Genomic DNA, 14,851 nt, shown 5'->3' on the forward strand with positions numbered 1-14,851 from the left:
GTCTTGGAGCCTACTCCTTGTGCAGAAGTGGGGACTGTTAGAGTTTGTGAAAGCATATATTATAATGACAACTCTTTTTACAGAATCATTTCCTAATTACATTTAAAAGGTATACATGGAACAAGAAGGAGACTGAAAAAATACAACTATATACACATATTTCTCCCATTAAAAAAATTCTAAATTATTAGCATGCTTTCTGGTTTTGTGTGTGTGTTGTGGAGGGTCAGTCTTGTTTGATTTTTTTTTTTTTTTGGTGTAGAATTGAATTATTCCCACAACAAGATGCTGTTTTCCGTCAGACAACTTGCCTGTTGAAATAACTAGGCATTTCTCCTAGGAGAGTATTAATGTTGGATTGAAAAGAATTTTTAAAAGGACACGCACACAAAGATTCCACTGGAAATAGTTGCATGTTTAAGTATATTAATATTTAAAACAGTGACATGTATGATGAAAGAATCATGATGGATAGACAAGCCTCACCGGGTTACAAATATTTGCAATTCATATACCTTGTAAAGCATTAGTATCTGTTATGTCTAAGACACTCCTACAATAAGAAGTACAATCCGGAGATGAAGAGAAGAGTGTGAGTAGTAAACATAAACTGCTCAGCTCACTAAGAATCAACAAATGCCACTTCACCTCTAACCAGTTGCTTGAGAATGCAGGCAATAGCGGGACTTTTCCAATGTATTTCAAATACTGTTAGAGATATACTGCATAGGATTTTTATTTGTATTTTTTTGTTTTTAACAGGTTCCATATAGTGCAAAGATACAATTCTAAAAATATAATAATTTTTCCTTGTCCTTCCCTCTCACTCTTCCTCCTATTCCTTTCTCCCCCTCCTCCTTCACCTTTGTGATAACGCAACTTTAATTTACATGACAGTCAAGGGCTTACTGCTCTGCTAAAAAAAAAAATGAAAAACGTAAAAAGCAGAAGGACTCCAGCAAAACCAAGGGCAAGGGCTACACACAATCAATTGAAACAATTAGCATTTCATCCATATGCAGTAAATTTCAAAGTAATTACAAATCATTAAAGCTACAGTATTATTATATTTGACTAAATACATATGTAAAAGATAAGGATTATTACATATTATTAATAAAATCCATGACAAATATAAAACAAAAGCTGAGATAGATTTGTAGGGTCTTACTGCGTGTATGAAATATTACTGGAAGATATGCTGAGAAACTAAAGATAGCATGCATGCTCTTTACATTTTTTTTAAACTTTTTACTTGAAAGGCAGGTTTTTCAGAGAGAGGAGAGACACAGAGAGAGGTTTCCCATCCACTGGGTCATTCCGCAGATGGCTGCCAACAGCCAGAACTGAGCCGATCTGAAGCTGGAAGCCGGACCTTGTTCTACTTCTCCCACATGGGTTCAGGGACCAAAAGACATGTGCCATCCTCCACTGCTTTCCCGGGTCAAAGCAGGGATCTGGAATGGAGGTGGAGCTGCAGGGACTAGAACTGGTGCTCACATGAGATGCTGGCACCACAGGCAGTGGATTAGCCTGTGTGCCACTGTGACAGCTCCTACATTTAAACTTACTGAAAACCTATGCACTGTGGAGCTGAATATTTATGACGAGTATTTCCAAAAAGCAAGAAATCATTCTATGAAAGACAATCTCTTTTCTTTTGGGCATTTGATGCATTTAAAGGCTAGCTCATAAATGATTACAGTTGTTTATTGTATCAATACAAAATAGCACTTCCTCTTAAAAATGCTGATTTTATTTATTTGAAAGGTAGAGTTACAGAGTGAGAATCTTCCATGCACTGATTCACTCCCTGAATGGCTGCAACGACCAGTTCTGGGTCAGGCTGACTCCAGGAGTCCAGAACTCCATCTGGATCCATCTGGATCTCCCACACGGGTGCAGGGGCCATGATGTTGGGCTTTTTTTTTTTTTTTTTTTTTTTTTTGCTGACTTCCCAGGCACATTAACAGGGAGCTGTGAAAGTGGAGAAGAGTAGTCTTGAACCAGAGTCCATATGGGATACTGGTGCTTCAGGCAGCAAATTATCTGACTATACCACCATACTGTCCGCAAAATAGCACTTCTTGGGGCCTGGTGCGGTGGCCTAGCAGCTGAAATCCTCACCTTGAAAGCATCAGGATCCCATATGGGTGCCGATTCTAATCCCGGCTGTCCCACTTCCCATCCAGCTCCCTGCTTGTTGCCTGGGAAACAGTCGAGGAAGACCGAAAGCCTTGGGACCCTGCACCCATGTGGGAGACCCAGAAGAAGTTCCTGGCTTCTGATTTCAGATCTGCGCAGCTCCGGCTATTGTGGCCACTTGGGGAGTGAAGATCTTCCTGTCTGTATATCTGACTTTGCAATAAAATAAATCTTTTGTAAAAAAAAAAAATAGCATTTCTTAGCACTGCCATTTTCTACTTTGCAGCGAAGTTCATGATATTAATAAATAAATAGGTTGATGTGTCCAGAAACAAATAAAATTATGGGAATGAACCTTCAGCATAGTTGTTAATGCACCTGTTTTGGACACCTGCCTTCCATCTCAGAGTGCCTAGATTTGAGTCCTGGGTCCACTTCTGACTTGCGCTTCCTGTTGTCATGATCCCTGGCAGTCAACACACGATGTTTGAGCCCTGTCATCCAGATGAGAACCTGAGGTGTAACTGCCAGTTCCTGGTTGTTAAGGGCATTTCAGGAGTGAATTGAGTGAGTGAGAGCATCTTACTCTGTTATCTGTCTCTGACTTTCAAGTGAATAAAAACAACAAATAACTAAAAAACTGGTGATGCCTATGCTGAGAGCAAAACAACTATTCTGTGAAAGGTATGTTCAGTAATACAGTAAGGAAACAAAAGGTGCTGGGTAGAAACACGTCATTGGCTTTGGTTGGATTGCTCTGCTCTAGGGAGGGATCCTGCAGTCCTACTGTGCTGCGAGATGTTAACTAAAACTGTATTCACTGAATTTATCCTAATCTTACTGTACCTGTAGGAGAGACTGGATTGAGTTTGTCGGCTCACCTGTGAGCTTGGTTTCACAAGGCAAGAAAGAGAAAAAAAGGGAATGGAAGAAAGCAAGATGGATGCCTGCCATGAGGCAAGCACTAAGCTGGTCTCTTCATGTTCATCTCACTTTATCTTTCATATCATCTCTGGATTCTGCATCCTTAATGCTACCCTCTGGAGAAGAGAACTGATGCCCAGCTAATTTAAGTAATTTGTCTAAGGATACTTAATAATTAAATTAAATTAAATTTTAACAAATTGAGTAGCAGAGCTGGAATTTGAAATCCAAAGAATCTAAATCAAGATCAGTGCTTTTGTGGAATAATTTTTACATTGGAAAGGGGCCGGTGGGCTGATGGGTGCCTCATGTGCTTATTTGTAATGCTCTTTGCTTGATTAAATGGCTCATAATTCTATAAACACCAACCACTTACTTTTAGGTAGTAAAATTGTCGGCTCAGTTTACATATTTCATAAATAAAACATTACTAGAAAAGTGAATAGTTTACTTTGAATATGATATATTCTAAAGAGAAGCTATAAAGAATTTTGAATTGGCTTTTGTTTTTGATGCTGTGCTAGAAATTTCTTTTCTCAAAAAGGGTAACTAAGAGCTACACAATTTATGACAAATTACAGCAAAGATGATAGGGTGTGACTTCAGGGAATTGCATAGAGGTTACTTAGATGTGCTAGCCGGTTATAGAACAAAAGAGTGCATGTCATGGCATATACATTACTGTACAACTGCTTCCCCAACTATATATATCCTAGACCTTTGAGGAGTCTTGGTATAAAATTCATGTTGTGTGAGGAGGTTTTTGAAAACTTGTTCTATAAAATGCAACAGTGTGTTTAATGTAGTTCTAAAATATTTATTTTGACAAGTGCTATGTTTGAAACTTTGAAAGAGGGTTAGGGATTTTTTTTTCCTCCCTCTGTCCCTTACCCCTTTCTCTTTCTCCCTTTCTGGGTTGACTAGAAGTTTCAGAAAGGGACTCGGTAGTATATGTACTGTATTTAGTGTATTTTGTGAGTGTGTATGAATAAATCATAATGTAATTTCTCATTTTCTTCTTTCCTTCATTTATGCCTTAAAGCAACAACAACAACACTCTAGCGTCCATCTTTTTTCCCTAGCTTCTTTTGGACCAAATATCAGAGGCTCAATTTAGAAAATTCAGCTTCTTGGTAGTCTCCTCCTGAGACCACCAGGTCTGTGATTAGTGACAAGTGTTTAGAGTGATACAAGTGACAGTCTGACATACTTACTTTCTACGATTTATGTATGGCATTTCCTGGGCTAATGTCACCCTTGCATCGATCTTTAACAAACTTTCCTTGAATTTTGTTTCGTGTAAAGTACTATCTTGGGTGACAGACACATACATTAGTAACACTTGCTAGCCAAGAGGTACTCAGAATCCAGATGACAAGGAAGATAGATCGATTGCTTTTTCATATATACTCTCATGACACAAAACTTCAACAAACTGTGAACATTGGTGTTCACAAACTGTGAACATTGGTGTTTGTCAACATCCAACTTCCGTGAAAATGCACAAAGCAGAACATCTTTTTAAAATAAAATATCAGTAATAAACTGTATATTGCTTGTTTTATGCAATTATTTCAAAGCCTGGGTAATGATTCTGCAGTCTTATACACTTCTAGTAGCAGTTTTTATCTTGTAGGTTTTCTATTAAGAATCTCTGAACTATTTTTTCCGGGAACAAATACTCTGCTTTTTAACATTATTAGTAATCTGAACTATTGTAGTCGAACCAAAACATATGGTGTCTGCTTTGTGATGTTTCAACTTCTCTTTTTTATTTGTTTTTTTGTTTCAGGAAGCAGAAGCCCAGGCAAAGCAGGAAGCCTGAACCTGAAGCATTCTGTCTTATGCATCCTGAAAAATGAATCTCCACTGCTTTTATAAAGTAGCAAAGTTATCCTGGCTTCAGAAGAAATAGGCTTAATATTGAAATATTAGATTAGCTGGTGCTTTTGCATGCAAACAATCAAAGTGAATACATAATTAAAATGTGAACGTTAGGGTGAAGGAGAAAAGGAGCTGAACGTAAATTTTTAAGTGGATCTGATGGAATTGTATTGTTATCTGTCAAGGCATTTTATGTACTTCAGTGATTTTAGAAAGAAAATACCCTTCCCTCTTTTTAGTATTATTGTTACGGCTTAAGGCTGTCCACAGCTCAACCTTGAGGAATTTAAGGACAAAAACAGACCCAGAGTACTTGTCTCGTGTTCCCAAATGGCCTCATTAATTCTAGTGAACAAGAACATTTACCCGTTTGATGTGATGATGTTGTGATTAAAAAGTATTTTAGGTCAAGTTAGTGATATGTTGAACATTGTAATTCCCTGTGGCAATTATAACATTCCTATTCTTCTGTAGCTGCTTCTATGTACTGAACCATAAATTTTCCAGGATTTGAGCCTTTCGTTGCATATTTCATGGACTAAAACACGACTTTCCACAGCAAAATAACAATGGGTTCGTTTAACTGAGAGGTACCTTGTTTAACTACATAGCTGTGATGGATTCGTGTTTCTAAGTTAATTGGCCCAAGGAAGTACATATCTGTGTGTCATGGAAGTGAGATGACAAGTCATTTTAAAATGGTGTCCTCTTACAGAGAGCTCAGACTTTTACTTAACCATGAAGAGATAAACTTGAACTCATTGCCCAAGTCTTGTTTTTGCTGAAAAAAAAAATTTTAGTTGTGTTCTTCATTTAATACAGCTTGTGGTCATGAATGCCAGTATGTCTCAGTTATCTGAGCCTCTTGTCCAGATTTTGGCCTATGGTGTGAGGGTACATTGATCTAAGCCAAGAGAACCTTTTCTATGCCTCCCTTCAACAAAATGCTTAAGTACCAAATAAAAGGAGCAACTAAAAAGATTTTAATTTAGAAGACTTTTAAAAAGAAATGAAACTCATCCTACATCACTCAGGCAGAAGATACACACATTGTATTTTAATTCCGTACTACTTCATTCCTAAAAGCAAACATTTTTTATAAACTGTTTGATCCTATCTGTTGTATGCAAGTCTGTACTCTGCAAAAATCAACATGTGATGAAGAAATGGCTTTGTTTACTGAAATTCTAACTTGATGCTATGCTTTAAAATAAACTCAGTCCTTTTGGAAACATAATTGATGTGTTCCTGATGTTTTTAAATAACATAAAACGTTGTAATTTTAGATGACTACTACCTCATTTTAAAGGGTTGGGCAGGAGGGAAGAGAAAATAACAGAAAGCAAACAATTTGAGTGTGATGTTTTAGTTTTTCTGTTTTTAGGACTCTGAATTTTGCAGTACAAGCTGGAGTCAAACTATTCCATTGTTTGGTTTACAAAAAATATGTGATAGAGAACACTAGAAAACAGGGTGCTTTGTAATGGATTCTGGAAAATATTTTAAAAATTACCCACTGTTTCCTCTTGAGCTTTATTAAATGCTATGTATGATGCAATAGTCCATATGAATGTTTTTACTTTTATTTTAGAATCGAATGAATTAGCACTGTCAAAAAAGCAGACAGACTTCAAAAATAGATGCGGTTTTGAAGCATGTGTATCTATTAGTATCTTAAAATTATGGATGGACGTTTGGCCATAATAGTTCAAGAGATTGCTTGGAACTCCTGCCTCCCATATCACAGCGTTTGGGTTCATGTTCCAGTTCTGCTCCTGATTCCAGCTTCTTGCTAATACAGATGCTGAAAGGCAGCAGGTGGTACTGACTCAAGTACCTAGATCCTTGTGGACTTACATGCTAGGCCACAAATGAGGTGCTGTCCTGGCTTCGGCCCAGCCATGCTTTGACTGCCGCAGGCATTCTGAAAGTGAACCAGCAAGAGAAAGACCTCGATCTCCTCCTCTCTCTCTCAAAAAAATGCATATACATATGTGTATTTGGAATAAAAGGTTGGTTGGATTAAATCTTCCTAAATTGAAAGATTTTGTTTTATCAGCCAAAAGAGAGGAGTGAAATTCTGACCATTAAGATGAGTTTTAGGGGCCCAGCAGTGTAGCCTAGCAGCTAAAGTCCTCTTCTTGAACGCCCCGGGATCCCATATGGGCGCCGGTTCTAATCCCGGAAGCTCCACTTCCCACCCAGCTCCCTGCTTGTGGCCTGGGAAAGCAGTTGAGGACGGCCCAAATCTTTGGGACCCTGCACCCGCGTGGGAGACCCGGAAGAGGTTCCTGGTTCCCGGCATCGGATCTGCGCGCACCGGCCTGTTGCGGCTCACTTGGGGAGTGAGTCATCGGATGGAAGATCTTCCTCTCTGTCTCTCCTCCTCTCTGTATATCCGGCTTTCCAATAATAATAAAATCTTTAAAAAAAAAAAGATGAGTTTTATAAATAACTTTCACAGTATTAATCTAGAAAGTACCAACTTTGTTACTTGTTATATTTGGTGTATTTGTATTTGTAAATAAGACTTTCTAAATTGTTAATTTCACTTTGTGGAGTGTTTCTGCCCAAAAGAATGTTTGACCTTTAGGAAAATTCCTATTTTCACCAAGCAACAAAAAATGGTTGTTGGTTATACTATTAACCCTTTCTTTTGGAATATAAGCGGGCCGGGGGAAGGGAGTTTAAAACAGGTGATTAATTACTTACTTAGGAAAGCCTAAATAGAGAGAATTTTGTTGGAGTCAGTTATTACTGCTCATATGCTATACGCTAATTCAAAAGAAAAAGAAAATTCACAAGTATTTTCTTATTAAATTGTGGCTGTGGAAAATACAGAAACGCTGACACTTTATCTTTTCATATGTATTTATTTTCTTTTGTAGAATTCCAGTAAAATGGACCAAGAGACATTGGCATTTGATTTATTTAATCTTACTGATCTTGCTTCTCACCGCATCAGTCTTGACACTGAATATTATATTACTCCTTTCCATAATTTAGTAAACATAATTATGAATTCTTATATAAAGACCAGTTGTTAGTGTAATCATTATTTTGCCAGGATTGCATTTTCAAATATCTTTATTGAGATATAATCCACATACTATAAAAATCTCACAATGTGTAGTTATCTCCACAATTAAATTTTAGAATATTTGTTTTATCCCCCAACAAATTCGTTAGCCACTAGCTGCCATTTTCCCAACCCCCCCCACCCCCCCCAATCTCCCTTAGGCCTACACAGTTGCTGAATTACTTCTGTTTCTAAGAATTTACCTCTTCTGGGCATTTCATCATAAAGTGTATCATACAGCATGTGATCTTTTATAACTACATCTTCCAGTTACTATACTTTGTAGTTTCATCCATGTTGTAACATGCAATTAGTCATTCATTACAATTTATTATTGCATAATATTCCACTGTAGACAGAACCACATTTTGTTTGCTAATCAGTTTATGCACATTTGGGTAGTTTCCCCGTTTTGGCTCTGTTTCAAAAAGCTATGGACATTAGCATACAATTTTTTGTTTCAACAATTGTTTTTCAATTCTTTTGACTGTGAATTTAAGCTAGTTCTGTGCTTACAAACTCAAAGAACTCTCAAACTCTTTTTTTAAAAAAGATTTATTTATTTTTATTACGAAGTCAGATATACAGAGAGGAGGAGGGACAGAGAGGAAGATCTTCCTTCCGATGATTCAAACTCTTACAACGTGGCATTATCATTTTACATTTCTACCAGATTTTCATGAATGTTCTGATGACTTGCCAACACTTTGTTATCTGTTTCTTTCAATTTTTTTGAAAGTTGAGAGGGAGAATTGGAGTAGGGGAGGGGAGGATCCCCTTGATTGTTTCATTTCCCGAATGTCCATGATGGTCAGAGCTGAGCAAGTCAAAGATAGGAGATGGGAACTCAGTTCAGACTTCTCATTTTGAGTGGCAGGGACTCCTGGCAAGGATCCGGGGTCCAGAGCTGGAGCCAGCAATTGAATCCAGGCACTGCAGTGCGGGAAGCTGAATGGTTGTTCTGTCAACACATGCTGGTTTTTTAAATCCTTTTGACTGCAGCCATTCTTGCAGGTCTACTGTGGTACCTCATTGTATCTGTGATTTACTCTTTCTAATGGCGATATATCTTACACATTTTTTCAAGTAATTATCATTAGTTGTAGTCTTAGGAGAGAAATGTTTCCACATCCATTGTTAATTTAATTGTCTTTATTATTTAGTTATAAGAATTCCTTTTACATTTTATTGTAAATCTGTTGTCATCTGAATGTTACTTGATAATATTTTTTCATAGCATCATTTTTTAAAGGCTTATTTATTTTTATTGGAAAGGATATCAGATTACAGAAAGGAGAGACAGAAAGATCTTCCATCCACTGGTTCACTCCCTAAATGGCCACAGTGATCAGAGCTGAGACGATCTAAAGCCAGGAACTTCTTCTTGGTTTCCCACATGGTTGAAGGGTCCCAAGGCTTTGGGCCGTCCTTGACTGCTTTCCCAGGACACACGCAGGGGGCTGGATGGGAAGTGGAGAAGCTGGGACATGAACTGGCACCCATAGGGGATCCTGGTGCTTGTAAGGTGAGGATTTAGCCATTGAGCCATTGTTGATTAAAACATTATTGACTTTTGTACAAGTGTTAGTAAAATTTTAAGTGGAGGCATTCTGAAAGAATGTGAGTAGTTCAGGGTAAAGATTTTTTTTTTTTTAGAAAGTACCTGGCATAGTAACTGGCAGTTCAGCAGATGGTACATAGGTTCATATTTAATGGCAGATAGCCCTTCAGGTGCATTCTGCCTTTATTTGTCCTCTATGGTGTACCTACCTCCATTCTATGTTTTGGGAATATCAAAAGGGAAAAGACATTCTGAATCATCAAGTAACTAAGTTTTTAAGCCATACTCTGTATGTTGTAATGCCTGAATTAATACTGCTGTGATACTAATTCTAGTTACCTATTCAAATCATGCTTTTAATTGCACACTGTAGCAGTCACTTTATTAGGACATAAGAAAAGTACCATGAAAAGCAACATTTCTGGATTAGTGGAAAAACTGCGAAGTGTTTCCAATATAAGTAAATTGTGCTGCGAGAACTACATGTGGTACCTCATATGTTAGTGGAAATAGGAGTTGAACAAGCATTATTTCCTAAAGGAGGGTCCAGTATTGGCACAACGGCTGAATTCCATTGTGTATCCTTGTACACAAGGATGTATCCCACCTTGGTAGTCCAGCATCCTGTGTCACAGTACCTGACATTCCTGAATCTGCTCTAGATTTTCATTACCTGCTAATGTATAACCTGGAAAGAAGCAGGTCATGATCGAAGGACATGGATCCCTGTTATCCCCTCTGGGATACCCAAACTGAGTTCTTGAACAACTGGCTTTGGCCTGGCCTAACCTCAGCAATTGTAATCATTTGGGGAGTGAATCAGTGATTGGAAGAATCTCTCTCCCTTTGTTCTCTCTTTCACTGCATTTCAATTAATAAAAAGTTTCAATAAGGTTCTTAGCAGAAATGGTAATTAAGTCAAAGGCTCTCTATACACATCTATATGCACACTCATTTTTAAAGTTTTTATACTTTTTTTAATTGGAAAGGCAGATAAGATCTACAGAGAGAAGAGAGACAGAGAAAAATATCTTCCCTCCTTTGGTTCACTTCCCAAATGGCAGCAATGGCCGGAGCTGAGCCAATCCGAAGCTAGGAGCCAGGAACTTCTTTTGGGTCTCCCATGCGGGTTCAGGGTTCCAAGGCTTTGGGTCACTGTCTATTGCCGTGTGTGTGTGTGTGTTCACACATGCATGCATGTGTGTATAATATTGCTCCCAAGGCTGTTAAGAACAAAACAACGTGAGATTAGAGTTAAAGAGAAAATGGTACACTTAAGAAACGTGGTGCATGAGCAAGTGGTCCATATTCATCCTTTTCCATAAGGATATACACTTCTACTAGCACCATTTGTTGAAAAGACTATTCTTTCTCCAATGACTGGCTTTGGTGTGTTCAGCAAAAATTCTGTGATCGGGCCCGGTGGCGTGGCCTAGCGCCTAAAGTCCTCGCCTTGAAAGCCCCGGGATCACATATGGGCACTGGTTCTAATCCCGGCAGCTCCACTTCCCATCCAGCTCCCTGCTTGTGGCCTGGGAAAGCAGTCGAGGGCAGCCCAAGGATTTGGGACACTGCACCCACGTGGGAGACCTGGAAGACCTGGAAGAGGTTCCTGGTTCCTGGCTTCAGGTCAGCGTGCACCGGCCCGTTGCGGTTCACTTGGGGAGTGAATCATCAGACGGAAGATCTTCCTCTCTGTCTCTCCTCCTCTCTGTATATCTTTGTAATAAAAATAAATCTTTAAAAAAAAATTCTGTGATCATAGATGCAAAGTTTTACTTCTTGGCTTTCAATCCCATTATATTTACCTATAAAGATTTATCCTTGGGCCTAGCAGGATGACTCAGGGGCTACATCCTTTGTTGGCAACACCCGCGTTGCCGTGTACCCCGAGCCGAGTGGAGGGACTAGGGTTACAAAAAGACGACACAAGACAACACGCAGTGGGTCATTCTTGTAAAGAGAATGCCATTTATTTGAGGTTAGCCTGCCTCTTTTATAGTCTTTCTAGTTCCTCCCAGTATTTTCCCAATGCTCAAGCAACTCCTAAGCTCCCCTGGGGGCATCTTAAAAAAGGGAAAGTAAGGAAGAGGGAACTTGCTGTCAAGCCAGGGGCTAAATGTATCAGGCCAAGATTGCCCATCCTGTTACCCTTTAGAAACAAGCTAAGCTGTGGAGTTAACCCTTGGGAGACCCGGGCCTACATATCCCCTTTTTTTTGTTTTTTAATGGACGCCTGTTAGGTTGTCCAGCAGTCAGTTGACGCCTTACCCATCATGGGGAGCCCCACCCGGGGCATGTGGGATCCCTGATTTAGGTTGGTCATCAGCTCTGCCAGATTTTACCCGTCTCTGGCTACCCATCACACCATGCTCAACCTGACTTGAGTGCTAGGGTTTTCCACAGCTAAGGCCATCATGGTTTGTCAAATGATGACCTGCTCCCGGGCTTGTTGCCTGAGTAGGCAGCAGAAAAGAGGAAACATTGCTACAATCATGGCCACGACCATCAGTCCTAAGGCTAAGACTCTGTTCCATTTCCATGCTGCCAGTCTAATGCCATTTAGAATAACTTTCCCCAACATGAGGGGTACCCAGGTCTTAACAATGTACAAGTACTGTTGAAAACACTGACATTCAAGAATCTCATAGTGCTAAGATGTTACATTTGTACAAGACAGTTTTACCAGGAACCAGAGACCCTAAATGCCTATTATCCCATCTGGCTCCTACATTTCCAAACAGAGAAATGGATCCCAAAAGTTTTTAGGGAAAAGGGGCGGCGTCATCCGTTCTTAACTACTTCCCGCTGAGAGGGGGCGCCTTGGGGAAACAGCAGCAGTAGGGGGGTCCATGTAGTAGTTCCTGATAGAAGGCAGAAGTTGTCAGGTGTTTGTTGTACATCATGGCACTTGAAAGGCTTCTCTGTTGAAGTCCTGAGTAGTAAGTCCATTTGAATACATTCAAAACTATTCAGCTGAACAGGCTTTGTAGGTCCTGAGAAAGCAGAAACAGACATGCCTCTCAAAGAGCTTAATTGTGTATCTATACATTATTTTCAAAAGGAGTTAGCTTAGCAATTCATATTTATGAATATTTTCATCTATAAGCCAATTAAGATAGACTACATAGCTTTCCACATAAACATGTACATGTGTATTAGGTAACACATATTATAAACCAAAACCTGCTTTTATAACAGCTACTTGAGAATTCTTTTAAGTGTGTTAAAGTTACCAATTGTTTAGAATTACATTTTGCTCTTAATAATCTGAATAAACCATACCTATAGTTTACTATTAAACTTTAGCAATGCCACGCCTCAAGCCTGGAACACACGGGCCTGCTACCACGTACCTGTGGTGAGTCACACTCCCGGGCGGCCAGTGTGGCATTTGCGCCAGGCTCTGCCTACTGGCCACCTGGCCAGGGAGTTCTGGAATTTTGGTTCTTTGATATGCTGCTTGGGTAGCTCCATCCTGAACCCATAGTGCTTTGGGGACGTGAATGAGTCCTAAAGATTCTCAATGGCAGTAGATCTTCTTCTGAAGAACCTGTAATCACTTTACAATGCAGATTACCCAACATTAGTTCATTCAAGAGCCAAAATCTGGACTTGTCCAGCAGGATGCCCCCATTGCCTGACAGGATGAGGGATCAGCAGAGTGGTCACAGTAGGCAGGACCATAACATTGACTGGCATTCAAGAACCATACCTGGGGGTAGAATGTGTCGGGGATGTGTGGGCCAAACCCCGTGGGACTTCTGACCCCACTGGATGGCCTAGGAGGGCCGGTGGAGACAAGGCAGGAGGCACAACAGGCTATGGGCTGTGCTGAGCTGAAGCAGAGCAACCACTGGCATGCTTAACACTGGCTGTGAACTGGCCTGGTTGGGGAGCTTGTGGGAGGCCCTGGCTGGGTGGAGTTTCCCACCAAGGGGCGCAGGAGCTGGAAGGGAGCTGAGTTCTGGCCGGGTCACAGTTATAGTCTCCCTTGGCATAAGTGTGGACTGGGACAAGACGCACTGTGCCTGGTTAGACCGCAGCACAGTTTGGTGCTCCGGAGGACCAGGGTAGATGTGGGACGGACTCGGCTAGGTTTCAACCCCAACTGAGCCATATATGAGCTATATTTGGGTATGGACGAGCCGTGGCTGGGCTGAAAGTTCCAATAGCAGGAACCAGAATGGGTTGAAGACCAGTTAAGAATGGCCGCTGCTTCTGCTGGGGCAAGAGATGAAATGAGCAGTGCTGGTCCATGGACCTGCTGGTATGCGCGAAACCTGACACCAGGAGGGGTCTGATGGAGGAACCTGAACAGTTCCTCTGACAGGACACTGACCCTACAAATAAGCGCAGGAAGCATGGAGGTAAACAACCCAGAAGAAGCTATGGAAAGTGTCCCACTGGCATACATCCGGCTCAGGTTGAGGGCTGACCAGGCTGAGTCAGTTCGCGTCATCCACTGGCAAGTCCGAGCGCTGGAGCTGCTTGGGGGGCGGGCCAGGTTCGGTTGTGATTAAAAACAGTACACAACACAAAATGCCAAGGCGAGGCCACCTGTGCCTGTTAGGACCGCAGCACCCAACCAGCACACTTCCCACTGGTTTAGGTGAGGGTCGCGTGTGTGATGGGCAGAGCCGGGATGGACTGCAATATTCACTGGTTCCGGTGGAGGTCAGGGCTGAGAATAGAACCAACCCAGCGGTTGCAACCACCAGCTTATGGGGTGATGGTCTGAGGCGGGCACTGTGCTTGCTAGTACATATAGGAACCTGGTCTGGGAACACCTCAAAGTTTCTTTGGGGATCCCTTCAATCAAAATGGAGGAATCAGAACATTAACCAAGAAAAAATAGAAGATGGAGTAGATCAACCAACCACCTCAGCTATATGTTGACAGTGAAACACTGGACAAGGGGAGACTCTATGATGGACTATGTCAATCAGTGGACTCTGTACCAGCCTCATTGTACCTGGATTGTTGCTGATGGTATGTTGGAGCTTTCAATTGATCGGGATGATACTCTGCTGGCTCTGCCTGCAGACCAGAGGGGGTCTCCCTAAGAAGCTGTTGAACTTGACCGGACAATAGGATGCTGGACTCTATGTTTGGTATCTGCTTGCAATAAGGGAATCCCAAATGAACTTGAGCTGTGGTTATGCAATAAGGTGGAGGAATCCACCATGGGGGTAGGGTTTGGGGAGGGGTGGGGAGAATCCCAGTCCCTATGAAACTGTGTCACATAATACAAGGCA

General features: G+C 40.8%; 1 protein-coding gene across 1 annotated transcript in view; it reads left to right on the forward strand.

Annotated features, from left to right (window-relative positions):
* The window catches only part of SH3BGRL (SH3 domain binding glutamate rich protein like), an 89,435-nt gene extending 83,245 nt beyond the window's left edge, over nt 1–6,190 (forward strand). Inside the window, exon 4 of the mRNA XM_058658832.1 lies at nt 4,862–6,190. Within this exon, the coding sequence (XP_058514815.1) occupies nt 4,862–4,894 (33 nt within the window). The 3' untranslated portion in view covers nt 4,895–6,190. The remainder of the gene's footprint in view (nt 1–4,861) is intronic.
* Nucleotides 6,191–14,851: the final 8,661 nt, after the last annotated feature.

This window comes from Ochotona princeps, chromosome X (assembly GCF_030435755.1).
Source record: "Ochotona princeps isolate mOchPri1 chromosome X, mOchPri1.hap1, whole genome shotgun sequence".
In the NCBI taxonomy this organism is placed as follows: Eukaryota; Metazoa; Chordata; class Mammalia; order Lagomorpha; family Ochotonidae; genus Ochotona; species Ochotona princeps.